The following is a 15,422-nucleotide window of genomic DNA, read 5'->3' as shown; positions in this document are numbered from 1 at the left end:
GCTTTGATTAAAGAAATATGTCTTCTATAAATATATGCATATATGTGTTTGCATGTACAAACAGATATGTGTGTGTGCGCGAGTGTGTAGGCATGCACAGAGTAAATATGTGCATGTCTCTCTCTCTCTAAATAGATATAAATGCATAAATATATAAATCTGCCTGGTGAGGTCCCTTTGCTAACCAATATTAACTCACTGGTTGAATTCTGTATTACCTCAGCTAATTGCACTTTAAGACTCTCCAGCTCTGCTAAGAGCTGATCCTGATTTTCTTTCTGACGCTCCATTTGCTGCATGTGCCCCTGTCTCAGTAGCTCAGTTGCCTGCTGATGTTCCTGGTACTGGCGCACGAGCTCCTGCCGCATGTCCTCCAAACGCTCCTCGTACAACAGCAGCTGACTGGACATTTCTGTGTCTGCGGCCGCCATCTCACCAGAGCGCTGAAACAGTGCAACAATTTTAGCATTTTATGTTCAACAACTGTTTCTAGGAAATACTTACATACATTTTAAAAAATGCTTTCATAAATTAAAGTATCTGTCATGAAAGCATTATCGTGTTGCCTGCTTCTTTGGAAGGTCCAGGCTTAGGATTATTCTTCATTTAAAAAGACAATTTTTTTCTAGTAACTCTCAACAGTATTGACTTCTATGCTTTTTATGACTCTCTTTTGCCTTATTTATTCCAGCTAGGCCCCACCCCATGTTTATGAAATGCTAACTATATGCTCTACATCACTTTAGTAATTTTTGTGTTCAGCTGATATCCTTTATCACAAGTGACTCAAATTGTTTAAGCACTATTTTTAATCTGTTCTTTGTATAAACACTAAAATATAACCTAGCTTACAAAAAGACTTTAAATAATTTATTGTCTGCAATACAGTTGGTGTCATATGCCCTTCCACAGGCATAGCACACAGGAAAGAAGGGTAGATAATTTAGGTCTGAAGATGTCAACCCTTTGGAAGGGAAAAGGAAATATTTAAATGGAATTTTCATCCTAATTTTTTCTTTGCTGGTTTTTTAACACTTACCGGTGTTCCTTCTGCTGTAAGACCTTTGCTATGGGAAAAAAGTTCTTCAGAACTCACTGATGTATGTGTGGTCTGTCCCAATATACAATCAGGGCTGCTGTTAGAATGAAGCTGTTCTCCAAGTGAGTTGATCTCTCCAGTCTCTTCACTGAGTTCCTTGCAAAGTGATTTCAATTCTTCTTCATGCTTACTGCTTTTTCCTGTTGCTTTTCTAAGAAGGCTGTCAACCTCTTCTTCACTGTGTTGATTCTTAATTTCAAAATGTATTCCCTGTTGATGTACAACCTGGGTTGGTGCTTCTTCTACCTTCTTTCTAGCAATTCCTGACAATTCAGTCTGTTTGGCAAATGCTACACTCATTGACACAATAACCTGAATAAATAAGAGAAGTCCGTATGAGTTTATGCTTCACAGCATCTCCTGTTACTGAAGAAATCTCATAGATGACAATCAACAATATAAATGTAAATACCAAAAGTTCCCAGAGAAAAACAGAAAGATAAAAGAACAAAGATATCTTGTCAATCTTGAAAATGGTCACATCTTAAAATACAGATATTCTGTATTTAAGGTAGTTTAACAAGCTACGATGCTGTTTTCAGTTACAATAGATTATTTAGCATGGAATTATCACGTTCATTTAAAAAAAGATCCTATTAGATGATTTCAAAAAGCGCTGGCACACTGAGTTATGAGCAGCTGTGCTAAGCTTTCTCTGTCTAGCCAAGCATCCTACGTAAAAGTTCGACTGACATGGAATTTTGGGCTGTGTAAAGAAAGCAGTGCCATGTGCTTGATGCACATGGAATTTTACTTGACCAGAAAGAAATTATTGGCACTAACTAGCTGCAGTTGCAGTTACAACAGGCTGATAACTTTTTTGTTGCTAAGTATCTCTAATACAAATAAACTCCTTCTCCAATCATGTGAGCAACTCTATTCTAGATTTAGAATACAGTCATTTACAGCATAAGCTACAAAAAGTGTGAAATAGTATAATAAATACAGAAGTGTTACACCTGAAAACACCAAACTCTTCCTTTCCAGAAAATGGGAGTTTGTCTTTTGAACTTAAACCAATCTTAACCAAATGCAACATTTGTTTCCTCATAAAGAAGGGTTTTCTTGGCAGCAGACAAGAGAATATTTTTTTTTCTGCAAAGAAGTGGAAACTTTTTTGCAAATCAAAAAGTAAATAAATCCACAAACAAATAAATATACTCTATCTATAAAATCTTAATTTTACTTTTCCTGTTTTGGAGTTACCAGATCCAAAGAAAAACTATGCATTTTATACAACATATTAAAATGCACAATAAAATATGATCAGAAAATAGTATTAAACTGTTAAGTGCAAAGTCTTTCCAACTGACCTGCTGTTAAGCCTATGGTAGCAAGAAATACACTCTAAGTCTGTGAATTTTTAAAATAAATTCTAGAGCAGAATATGGTAGTATGTTGTCTATTTCCTTTGAAGTTTTAAGCACCATCACTACAACCCACATGAATAGAAATTGTGAGTTAGGAATAGGATGGATCGCTAAAAAACCTCAAAATGTTTCAGAATTTTTCAAGACTTTCCCATTCAGAAGCCAGATGAAACAATTCCTTGTAAATAAATCATACAAAAGTTAGCACATGCTACAACAACTGTCTAAATGGTTGAAAAGGGCAAATTAAAATGATAGATTTTTTTAAACATATTTTAAAGTAACGAAATAAAAGTAATACCTTTGCTACTTCTTCTTCTAACCTTTCTTGATACTGCTTCTGTAGTAATTGAACAACATCCAGATCATTCTGAATTTCAATCTCCCTACCAAGCTGTAAGAAAAACATGAAATCTCAGATAATGTATTTGTGATTTTATTTCATTAGTTTCAAGTTTCAATCTGGAAAGAGATTTTTTCCTCATACAAATCACATAATTTTGTACCACAACACAGAAGAACTGGGCAAAAGACTTTGTCTTGTCTTTGCTTCAAAATGAATCTTAGAAGTTGAGTTTACAACAACTCTTCTTCCAGCACTATTTGAGATGTCAAATGCAGTGAAAACAGGTCAGGAAGCACAGAATCACTGTACTAAACAACATTACTATTTTGGAAAACGCAGAATTTTTGAGCCAAGTTTCCAGCACCCCTAGGGGAGGAATGCATGCGGTCTTTCCCATTTGCACTTGGTCTCTTAAAATCTTTGGGATTACTTTTTCAAAATTTCTGCTAAACTGTTCAGTGTGTACTACAAAAGTATTGGGATTTCACTTAAATTGCTCCTTTCATAACTTGTTTTAAATAAAAGTCACAATATTTTAAAGATTCCTGAAGAAATCCCAGAATTTGAACACTAATTCTCTTCCACTTTAGTAAGAGGCAGCCAACTGAAATGTCTTATTTCAGAGATGAAATAAACAAAATAAATTTAAACCCAGCATCAATAAAGCAAGTTTTATTCATCATAATTCCCAGATATTTTTCTCAACTTCATCTTAGAACCCAAAGCATCTAAATTATGTCTTACATATATGGCTTATATATATTATCTGTCAACAGAGTTAATACCATACCTCTAATGCTTTATCTGTTCTTTTCTGATGAAGATTTTCTGTGCACTTTACTTTCCTGAAGACTTCTTTTAACTTTCTTTCTGAATCCGTGGATACACTAAAAAGGTACAAAAAGCAGAGAGAAGAAATAATAATTAAAAAAAAAATCAGCATTTCATTGCCCATGACTTGATGAAAAGCAGAATGTGTTACGTGGACCTAAATTTCACCACAAACTTTATTACTATCTATCATTCTAGAAAATAATTGATTTCAGGCAACTACAGCTACTCAAGATGCCTTTAGATGTAAAGGATAGTGCCTGGACAGGATTAAATGTGGTCTACTGAGTTGAAGTTTTGAAATTGCTGCTATAAAGCTCATACACATGAAATTACTTTTATATATTATTCCACTTAACAAATCTTCCTCTATTAATTATAAGTGCTGCACTACTTAATTTGCAATGTTTATGTCATTTCTTTATGAGACTCCTAACAACTCTTGAAGGAACAAAACTACAGAAGAGCAATATGGTTATAAAGAATTTCTCAAATTCTGAAGTAAAACACGTAGCCTTACACAAATGGTTATTCGAAACACTTCTTGAACAAGCACAAAGTTATAACCATTGTAAAACTGGTTAATACCTTGTGTGGTCAGGGGATACCCCAGCAATCTGAAGCTTATCCTGCAGATGGACAATCTCTGCAGTGTGCCTCTCTTGACTTTCTTTCAGCTGCTGTTGAAAATAGGACCGGAGGAGTTCCAGTTCTTGAGCATGCTGTTCCTCAAGTTGTTTTTTAAGGTTCTCTATCTCCTTCAAACAGTATTCTTGGATTGCAGGATCTATATATAGGTTATTTGAAGCAGGGGGTGAGAAAAAAAGAAAGAAAGAAACTACATTAACTTCTTCACAAATATTTAGCAGTGATGGACTGAATAATTAATGTAGTTAAAAAACAATTCTGACATCCTATCAACTACTTTTCCATAACAAAGAATGATAACCTAATCTTCCATTTTGCAAAATAATATCTGATATCAGTAACAAATTTTTATTGTGGAAAACTAAAAAATACTAAACCAAAAATGTATCACAGAATATAATTCTGAAATATTTTACAGAATTAAGAAAATCCTAGTATTGTACTGCAAAATCTGAAAAAATCTCTTATGTTCAATCTGTAGTAAGATATAAATCACTTAAAATTAGAAGTCATTGCCTTGTCTTTCTTTCTGAATATACATACATTAAAAACAGCATAAACATTTTTTTACCCATTAGACTCTGTGAAGGAGTCTGCAGACTTTCCTCTCCTATTTCCAGATGGATAGACTCCTCTTCTTTCCTCCTTTCTGAAGAAGATAGCCATGGTTCTTTGACCTAAATAATAATAAAGTAAATGCAATTAACAACAATTTGTCTAGTAGTAGTACAAATATATCCAGTGCTGCACTCCCAGTATGAAAGAGAAATGGACATACTGGCATGAGTTCAGCAGAGAGTTACAAAGGAGATGGGAGGCTTGGAGCATTTGTTGTACAAGGAGAGGTTGGAAGACCTGGGCATACATAACCTGAAGAAGACAAAGTTGCCCACCCGGTTTGCAAAGTATCAGAATTCAGCTGGACACAGTTCTTGGCAACCTTTTCTAGCTGACACTGCTTTGGGCGAGGGGCTGGACCAGATGAACTGCAGAGCTGTCTCCTAACCTCAACCAGTCCACAATTCTGTGACATGGACAGCAGCTTTCTCCATTTTCTCAAATCATTCCCTTGCTCTGACACTCAACCAGGATACACAAACACACTTTCAAACACTTCCTCACTCATGCAGAAGGAATTCATGTGACAGAGGAAATTCAAATGCTCCTATACTCTATGCTATAAAAGTTTACCTGTTTAGACTCTACTCCCAGCTGTGCTTGAAGTGCTTTCAGCCTGCTGTATTCTTCCATTATCTTGCATAGAAGTGTATCCATACGTTCTTGCACAGTTAAATTACACAAAGAACCAGGGACTTTAAAAAAGAAAACAAACATTTTACCATAAATGTTAATGCAAGTGATTTGTTCACAAGTTCTCCCCTGAAGAATTGTCCAATAAACATGACGAAATACTGAAACAAGTGATGCCCTTCCAGATTTTGAATGCATTTTTACATGTATTGATACATATGCATTTTTTGGTAGAGCTGCTAGCTTCTTCTACGAAAGGAGGAAGAGGAACAGAAAAACCCCAAACAAACAGTTTTTCCACCAATATGCACTAAAATGAAAACAGCATAAAAGAAAATATCCATTATAAAAATAAAGGGGGTCAGAATAATGAGTTAATCTCTAAAACATCTATTTAAGCACATGAATTAGTACCTGAAAAAGTAATGGAAAAATTGCCAGTCTGAAATACTTTAAATAAGTACTTTTAACCAGCATGATAGTACAAAGTCATTACCTTGAGCTTGACCTCTGTATACTGGTAATTCTTCACTCAGTTTTTCTTTCCCAGCAGATTTACAGAAAATTTCCTGTTCCCTATCAGCAGCATCTACAGCAGCTGAAGAATGTTCATTTTGACTGCCACACAAAACCTGTATAACAAATGAAACAAAGCAAAAAGTAAACAATTTCTTATTATCAATCACAATTCACACAGAAAGCAAGAAAAATAGGAAAGCAGTATTTTGTGAGCATTAACTTCTGTGAAAATTATGCATAAATGTTCTGTTGAATCATAAGAACCTAGACAATCTTTAAAACTCCTGATAAACAGATACGAAAAGACTTTTCAGCTAAAGCATAAATGCATATGTTTTCAAATCATTATTTAATTTGGAATTGCCAAGTATTAAAATCTTGCAGAGAAAGGCCTCCTTTACCAATATGGAAAGCAAATTTACATTGTAAGTGTCTCATTCTCATAAGCTGCAATTTTACTTGGAAGAGGAATTCCCTACAGCAGAAATTTTTATCTCTTTAGGGATTACATCTCATCTAGTTCTTTAAGTGCTGAACAAATCAGATAAAAGGGTATGGCACAAAAAAGCAAGTAATGAACAGAATACCCTACATTTGTTGGTGCCATGTGGCCAGCAGAACACTGCCATATTCACAATGGGCAGGCAAACAGAAGATTTATCCATGTGATGTCTGAAGATAAATGATACTCGAAACTGCTTGCCCAAAGCACAGTAGGATTCTTTATTTAAAGATTTTGTACTCAACAAAAACCAAATTCAACTTATAAAGTAAAACCATAATTCCTCCGACAGCTCAACAAAGAATCATACAAATAGGCAGCATTTTTCACACTGTGAAGTAACTCATGCCAAGGACTCTCATTCAGCTGCTACTTTCTGTGAGCTATCATGGAGTCCTGCTTAATCTCTCCTATGCTGGATCTCAAGTTTAAAAGTTCTGCTAATTCACTTTCCCAAAAAGGTGTTGAAAGAAGTCCAGCGAAGAAGGAAAAAAACCCCCACAAACCACAAACCCTTAATAGAAGTATTTTAGACTTGAAAACCATGGCTGATAATGAGTGAAAAAAGCAGCTTAATTTATCTAGAAATAAGTCTAATAAGTAACTCAATTGATGGTCAAAAATTACCTGTAAGAGCCACCAATTACTACTACTCTACAAAAAAAGATATGGCAAATTATTATTATGGGTGGCTAATATTAGAATAAAGACTAAATATAAGCTTCAATTTTTGACTAAAATGTTTATTTACTAAAAACAATACAGACATTAATATTTAGATTGTTTGACACTTAAGTCTTTAAAAGGTAAGCTGCAGCTAAGAAAGAAATTACTATCTTATTACAGATATGAGAGTTGATGTCCTGTGCCTCAATATGTGTGCGACATCAGACTCTTGAATCAAAAACATATATCCAGAGACAAAGAGAAAGGAAAAAAGTACTTCCAAACTAGTAGAGATGAGATCAACATTAGCTAGAAGCTTAAGACTATGGTTAGACAAAAGACTTGTCTGGACAAGGACATAAACCAATTTAGGAAAAAAAATACAAAATCTTTTGCAATGCTATTTTGGAAGCCTAGGTTTAGCAGTCTCTATTTTGAGATCAATGCAAAGAAAAAAGTTGCAAAGGAAACCTGCAAAAACAATGTGGAAAAATATGACTCACAGTAACCATCATTTGTCTTCCAAATTCTCATTTTAAAAAAGGCTTTTTGTTAAGTCTTACCTGAGCCAGCCTGGAACATTCCTCAGTTACAGCTTCATTCAGTTTTTCTATAAGTCTTTGTGTAGATTTCCCTTCATCATCTATGAATACAAATTATTCACATTATTTTTAAACTCCAGATACACAACTTTTCAAAGGCCTAATTTCCTGCCTCAGTGAAGCTGCCTCTTCAGCTTGAAGAAGGGCATGTTTTTTTGTTCCCCTCTTTATTGTTCCAACACATGGACAGTTTCAATTATTACAGTTGAGCTGCATGTTCTAGAGGAGCAAGACATAAGAAATGGCTTTGTGTTTTAGTGACCTCCAGAAGGATAAAAGTGTACAGAAACATACTGGAGGGAGAGTTTGTATGCAAACAAGTTAAACAAGGGCAAAACATGGGATAACAGAAACAGCTGGGATAGAAAACCATCATGATAACATAAAAACTCACTGAGGCAAAAAGTAGTACCAAAGTTTACCTAAAGTATGCAGGGAGTCAATGCAGCAATTCAAAGAAAAAAGAACAAGTCCAAAAATACTTGCTGATGCATTTGCTTATTTCACCTTATAGGTGAATCTATTATATAGATTTACAATTAATTGAGCTAATACTAACAGGTATCAATGAGTTGTAATACTTTTTATTCCTTATTTTTTAATACACTTTTTTTTCAAGTTACCTCAGTAACAGACTACATGTACTGGCTAAACAATTTGTTAAAAAACCATTTCAAAATGTTATTTAAAAACAATTTATTGGACAGCTAGATGCATAAACTCTTGTGCTTGTTTGGTCGGGGTTTTTTAAGACACTGTTTTTCGTATAGAGCTTCATTCTCATCATATTGGTCAAGTTACCTGCTTGTTGAAATTTCAGGGTCTGGAGCTCCACCTGATGCATTCTTTTAAGATCATTCATCTCTTGTAGATGACTATGAACAAGTTCCTCTTTAAGACTGCAAAGTGCACTCTCTTTTTCTGCTTCCAAAGACTCACGAACCTGGTCTACATGAGCTGAATAAACCAGGGATAGGCAAATCCGCTGTGCTTCCATTTGTAGTTGCAAGTCAGTCTTTGAATAAAAAGACACAAGTTAAAAAGAATGAGAAACAAGAATATAGAAAGACTCATCTTTGGAAACTTCTGAGATTAATAATGTGTTGAATGGAATTCTGCATATATGGTACGCATAAGGTAAATTTAAATATACGTAATTTGGAAAATTCAGTTTTAACAAAATAGTAAGACACTTCTTCAACTTAAAATAAAAATCAAATTAAAAATCAACAAAACTCAAAACGCTTCCATTTCTATTTTGCAGCAATAAAATCCCAATGAATTTTAACCCAGTGAAGCAAGAGCAGTATCACTACTAATGGAGTAGTTAAGAAAGTGTACTCCAAACACAGAGAAAAGATTGTATTATTAGCAGACCTTAAAAACCTTGATTTCCAAGGCTTGTAGTTCTAGTCTGCACTTTGGGGATGTTATTGCTAAAGAAAAAAGATGTTTGGGATATGCCAACAGGGAGCTGCTTAGAGCTGAAGTTTGAAAAGGTTTTTAGACAGCTCTGGATCGCAATGATTTTTAGTTGTATGGCAGGAAATTGTAGGAGCCTTATCACAGCCTTATAAAAAACAAACCAACCGATCAACCAACCAAACAAAAAAGCCTAAAGCAAACCTCCACACAGCTAAAGCTCTTTTTTATAATCTCACAACTGTTTCCAATGTGGCTTTGCTTGTGATTTTTTTTCTTAGGAAATGAATGAACTACAACACAGTATTAGGCAGTTGGTGGTATTAATTCCCTGTTAGGTGGACTTTTATAACATGGAAAAAAAAAATCTAATAAAGTAGAAGTCTGCTTAACATCTATTTGTACAGAATACTTAGTTGCATACATCTTGCAGCATGTTATTGAACTTCACCAGTGTATATAAATTTAAATTTATATACAGATTTATGATTCCACCACCTAATTAAATACTAGTACCTCAGTACTTATCTATTTATATGGACAAATAACAATCCTTTCCATATTACCTATAATTAATTTCCAATACCAAGAAATACAACCAAAATTGCTCCAGCAAAACTTAAGAGAATAGTTAGAATCACACAATATGTGTTCTCATTACCACATCCAGATAAATTTCTTATCAAGTGATAACCACGCAAGCACAAAAAAATTGGTAACGTAATATTAGTATTTCACAAGTCTGATATTTCAAAAGTTTGGTCAAACGTGACTGATGACGTTTCATTATTTTTTATATTGTTTGAATGAGTAGAGAACTGAAAAAACTTATCACAGAACAAAAAATTATGTCCAAAATAAATTTTCCCCTTAAGTAAGTGAAATGCTGCATCAAAATATGAAGTGCTCTGGTAGTCCTCTTACATTTTTTTTGTTGCTGTTGATTTAATTAAATGTAAGGGAAGAGTATTCTTCCCATTCAAAAAGCATCCTCATACACATTGATTATGATTATAATTCTGGCCATTCGTGTAACCCCTTTCAACCACTGGTCACACTGACAAACACCTATACTTCAAAGCAGCCAGCTGGAAAGAATATGATGCAAATTTCCAAATGTGAGCTCCTGCAAATAGTTAAAGTATTTTCCATACTGTTTTATGTAACATACCTGTTCTGATTTTAAGGCATCCACTTGCTGCTGAAGGTTATTTTCATTCTGTGTAATGGCTATTAACGATGTTTCCTCCGTCAGCCTGTCTGGTGTCCCATGCCAATGTTCCACAAGAAACTGCTGTTCTGGTTTCAGCATTTGCTGGACTGCCTTCCTTTTTGTTACCTCATGACTGCAGTCTTTCCTAGAACCTAGATTACCTCTTATATTTATTCCTTCATCATCTTTACTCCTTGAACCAGGGGATTTATTCCTACTTTCAGATGCTGGAGTAGCAGTCTTTAGAGATTTTCCTTTAGAGCATTTTGTCTTAGAGTCATTACTACTACTGTTTGTTCTCTGAGCATGACTAATTGTGACTTCTAGTTCTTTACATTTTACTAGAATTTGCTCTTTCTCATCTTTTAAAGATTTGACTTCTTCATTTAAATGACAGATTTCACTATCCTTTGACCTTAATTGTTCAGAGAGATCAGAAAGTCTTAGGGATAATTCCACTTTCTCACGCTGAGTAACCTGAAGCTTTTCCATAAGTTCCATTGCATCTTTCTCAACAACTTCTCCAGCCTCAAATATGTCTTCCGTGGACACCTTTATTTCTTTACTCCCTTCAAAATCAGAGGATTTAGTTTTAAATAAAACTGGTCTATTGCTTTGTAAGTGGCAGAGTTTTTCATTCAAAGCTTTGAGTTTGCTTTTATATTCTGCTTCCTGCTCTTTCTTGTTCTCTTCTAACTCCATTTTTGCCTTCAGAAGACTTGCACATTCTTTCTGCAGTTCTTTATAACTAGCTTCAAGTTTTTTCTCAGTCAATGAAAAGGTACTCTTCTGCCTTTCAGTATCCTCTTGGAGGATACTGTTTTGGTTTTTAAGTTGCTCGTTTTCAGTAATCAGCTTTTCTATTCTTTTTTGCAAGTCCAAAATTTCTGTCTTAGAGCTAACACTACTGTTACAAAGTATGTTTCCTTCAGAGCTTACCAACATACTTTTTAATTTCTCTTCCAGAGTTTTGTTTTCCCCCTTAAGAGCATTATTTTGTGTTTCTAGTTCTGAACATTTTTTTTGAAGGTTATCTTCTCTCTCCCTCATTTGTTCCTGCATCAACTCAGTTTTAAGCTGCAGCTCTTGTATTTCTTGTTCAAGGGTACCCTTCTCTTTTTCCTCTTGCCTAAGCACTTCAATCTCCTTCTCCAGTTCATGGATTTGAAGGGTCATTTCTTCAGATTTAGAATTTACAATAGACTGCTGTAAATCTTTCAGGTTCGTAATCTCTAGTATCAACTGATTTTGCTTTGTGATTAAGTTGTCCTTTTCATATTGCATGGCTTCTATCTTTTGACTCATTTCATTCTGTACTTCATCTAACTGCTGTTTATGGTGCATATTCAAATTGTGTTTAAGGCTTTCCATGTTCACCATGTGCTCTTTCTCTAAGTCTTCTTTAAGCCTGGAAAGTTCCTCTTCATGACTAAACAGAAGTTTTGTTCTCAGTCTCTCTAATTCTGCTTCTTGCGATTCTGCCATCCTGTCCAAAACTGCATCCTTCTCCCTTTCTAGCATTTCAAGTTTTATTTTGTAATTCGTGATTTCTGCCTCATGTTTTAATTCCAAATCCTTCCTAAACTCAGAGGCAGAAGCCAGCTGAGTTTTTAAATCTTCAATCACAAACTGGTATTTTTCAGCTTCATTTAATCTACATTCCATATCCACTATAGTTTGCTTGGCTCTTTGAACCTGCTCTCTTGAAAAATTCAGTTCTTGAAGAAGATCTTCAATTCTAGTTTGTTGAAGAGATTTCTCTGTCGCGATAATTTCCATCTGTTGTGACAACTCTTGCTTTATTTTTTCCCTTTCTTTATCAGCATCTTGCAACTTCACATTCAATTCATTAATTCTAATATTCATTAAATGAATTTGATCTTTATTAACATTCTCATTAAAACACAGACTCGAAGTTTTCTCCAATTCTACTTTTTGTTGCAAAAGACGCTGTTCTATTTCCACTGTATGTTGCTTAATTAATTCTTGCTTCATTTGTACAATCTGCTGGCCATGCATTTCATCTAATTCAGCCTGAAGTTGTGCCAGTCTCCTTTGTGTTTCTAATTCCATTTTTTGCACAATGTCAGCTTCAGACTGGCTGTCTTTGTAACATCGTTTCTGCAGTTCTTCCACAGTTCCCATTAATTGTTTTATTTCATCAGAACATTGCCTTTCTTTTTGTTTGTAGGTGGTAAGTTCAACTTTCATATTACTTATCTGCTGGTTCCTTAGTGAAATCTCTTCTTTCAATTCTTCAAGTAATTTACTGACATCTGATAATTTTTGCTTAAGCTCAAATGAATTTTTTTCCTCTTCTCCAAGTTTTGCTTCCAGCTCTTCAACTAATACTTCTTTTTCTTGTAATTTACTCAAATCTTCTCCCTCTTTTTTCTGTTTATCCTTTAAAAATATGAGGAAAACCATGTTCTTATTTTTAGCTAATTATCTGAACATGTAAGAACATTTCCAGACTTACCTATTTAGTCTTTCTTAGAAGGCTAGAGAGGCTATGTTAGTTATAAAACATAAATACAAATTATTTGTTGACCTCATTTGGAGGTTTCCTGCACCCTTGGAATATCTGAGAACCCCTACCCCACTCATGTCATCATGCCCCTCCCCTACTCTTTCCAACCCCCTGTGTCTCTATCACTTTTAACAACATTTAATTTTTTTAGGTGGTTTTAAAATGTTTTCCATTAAGGATAATAAAAAAAAGTACATGAAGGAAAAAATTAATTCTTCTCTACTTAATGCAGAGAAGAATGTTCAAGCAGGTAATTTAGTGGGTTTTGTTGAAAAGAATGTCATTTATTGAAGGTGTTTTTAACATACAGTATAGTTTCATAATTTGCTCTAAATATTTCTACAACTTTTTAAAACATAATTCATAACACTGAAATAAAATTTCCGAATTTAAATTATATACATATTATGTGTTAGTTAACAGAAGCAGTGTCAAAACCTTAAAATCTTTGTATGCATTCTATGCAGCACACTCATTATATGTGCTTTGGCTTTTTTATTGCAAAGGAATTACAAAATCCTGGAAAGTGTTCAGGAAACAAGAACTTTATAGTAAGGAACATACCATTTCATACGTTGTGATTTTCTCTTGAAGATGCACAATCTGCTCTTCAAACTCCTCATTCTTTTTTTGATAATTCTTAAGCAGACATTCTTGTTCTTCTAGCTGTTGCTGATGTGAAAGTATCTGCTGTTTGGCTTGCAATAAATCAGCAGCTGTGCAACTATGGCTGCTGTTCCTTAGGGCTTCGCTTGCCTGCAACTTGAATGTTAAAGAAATAAAACCTAAAATAAATCAGGTTTTTCAGAAACAGCTCGCATACATACAGAAATAGTGATCTTTACTTTCTTCTTCCACATCACAAGCCCAAAGATTTCTAAGTTCTTTTGGAGGAACTGAAACATTCTTATTCATTTGGGATGGCCACCCAATAAAAAGATATTTCATATTAATTAAATATTCACGGTGATCTAACATAGGACAGTAGCATCTCAGATACATCACTAAGTAGTAAAACTAACTAGTTGCAGCTATGGAGCCCATAATCAGATTTTTCATAATAAAATCTCAGGCTTCAGAATATAATCCACTTGAAGCTCAAAATAAGCTATATAATGTACTCAAACAGCATGAAATACTACAATATTCAACTGCAACACTGCAAGGTATAGTCTGCGTGGCTATGGCACCTCAATCACCATGCTTCTTAGAATAAATGTTTCTCTGAAGTTTCACTGTCATTTAAATTACCTTTTAATAACACCACAACAGCCACTTTTATCCAAAAATATAATAAAATATATAAGGAGCGTGAAGCTGTGGCCCATGGAAGTTGATGGCTGGATGTTTTGATTTCAAAGGGAACACATCTGCCCAAAGCTCTGAGATTATGCAAGTGTTTTTCCCCAGGATAGCTGCCATAATTCAATATTTATCAGAAGCTATTACCACATAGTAGGAAAGAAAACAGACTAATATCTACCATTTTATAGTTAATTATTACAGTAAAACAGGTACTATAACAACTGTAGGACCAGGAAAATGATTGCTGATCTATACTGTGAGACTGATTTTAAAAAATGAGTAAAAATTTTTCCTGCAGGAAGCAGCTATTTATGGAGCCTCCAAAGTGACACCTATTTTCAAACCCAAATAAATGTTGGTAGCTGTGTAACTTACATGCTGAAACTGAATTTGCAGTTTTTGACTTTGCTCAGTAAGCTCCAAGAACTCCCTCATGGTTTCATCCTTTTCTTTCCGTGCCTGCTGTAGGTTAGTAGTGAGCTGAGTGATAATGTCATCTCTTTTCTTGATAGCAGCTTCAAATTCTTGCAGCTATAAAAGATAAAATTTAAAGTATTAATGCACATGAAAACCACAGACAAAAAATACTAGCTAATTTTAGTTAAGTAGGAATAAGTCGTCCCTAACCTCTCTGTTTAAAAGGTGTCTCACTAGTAGAGCTTTTGTATTTTCACAAACTATTTGTAAAAATTTCAGAAACAGGGTTTTTCCCCCTCATTGAACAATACATGATGTCTCCATAAATAGTTATCAAATCAAAAAATCTAAACTTTTAAGAAGGTTGATTAGTTTAATATATAACTTACTTTTAAAATAAAAAGTGGCCACATAAACAAACCACCATAAAGGAAGTCAGAATATCTACTAATAGTGTTTAAGCAATTTTGTACAACTACTCATGTTCACACACTTTTCCCACAATAAATGCAAGTTATATCATCTCTCACTTGAAGTGCAACAAATAGCATTCATTATACTAAAGCATGTAATAGATACCATGCAGTATCCTACACTGTGAACCCAGGGAAACCATTCATAATTACATGAGAAAATCCATTCAATCTTCAAAATGGATATAGCATATTTAATAGATGAATCACTTGTCATTTGGAAGGATG

The 15,422-nt window shown here is 34.3% G+C and overlaps 1 protein-coding gene and 1 long non-coding RNA gene across 7 annotated transcripts in view; one reads left to right on the top strand and one right to left on the bottom strand.

The window, feature by feature from the left end:
• AKAP9 (A-kinase anchoring protein 9) overlaps positions 1-15,422 on the bottom strand; it is a 105,180-nt gene that overhangs the window by 48,064 nt on the left and 41,694 nt on the right. For all 6 annotated transcript variants that reach the window (XM_069006797.1, XM_069006796.1, XM_069006798.1 and 3 more), the window contains 13 exons: positions 14,680-14,835; positions 13,564-13,761; positions 10,428-12,872; positions 8,636-8,849; positions 7,796-7,875; positions 6,042-6,177; positions 5,486-5,607; positions 4,866-4,971; positions 4,235-4,433; positions 3,606-3,702; positions 2,771-2,863; positions 1,040-1,411; positions 219-443 (listed from right to left, as the gene is read on the bottom strand). In XM_069006797.1, the coding sequence (XP_068862898.1) occupies positions 219-443; positions 1,040-1,411; positions 2,771-2,863; positions 3,606-3,702; positions 4,235-4,433; positions 4,866-4,971; positions 5,486-5,607; positions 6,042-6,177; positions 7,796-7,875; positions 8,636-8,849; positions 10,428-12,872; positions 13,564-13,761; positions 14,680-14,835 (4,443 nt within the window). The remainder of the gene's footprint in view (positions 1-218; positions 444-1,039; positions 1,412-2,770; positions 2,864-3,605; positions 3,703-4,234; positions 4,434-4,865; positions 4,972-5,485; positions 5,608-6,041; positions 6,178-7,795; positions 7,876-8,635; positions 8,850-10,427; positions 12,873-13,563; positions 13,762-14,679; positions 14,836-15,422) is intronic.
• LOC138106343 (uncharacterized) overlaps positions 1-15,422 on the top strand; it is a 43,667-nt gene that overhangs the window by 7,474 nt on the left and 20,771 nt on the right. The window lies entirely within an intron of this gene.

This window comes from Aphelocoma coerulescens, chromosome 2, assembly GCF_041296385.1.
Source record: "Aphelocoma coerulescens isolate FSJ_1873_10779 chromosome 2, UR_Acoe_1.0, whole genome shotgun sequence".
Classification (NCBI taxonomy): Eukaryota; Metazoa; Chordata; class Aves; order Passeriformes; family Corvidae; genus Aphelocoma; species Aphelocoma coerulescens.
Note: the sequence above shows the minus strand (reverse complement) of the source record. Positions and strands in the feature narration are given on the sequence as shown.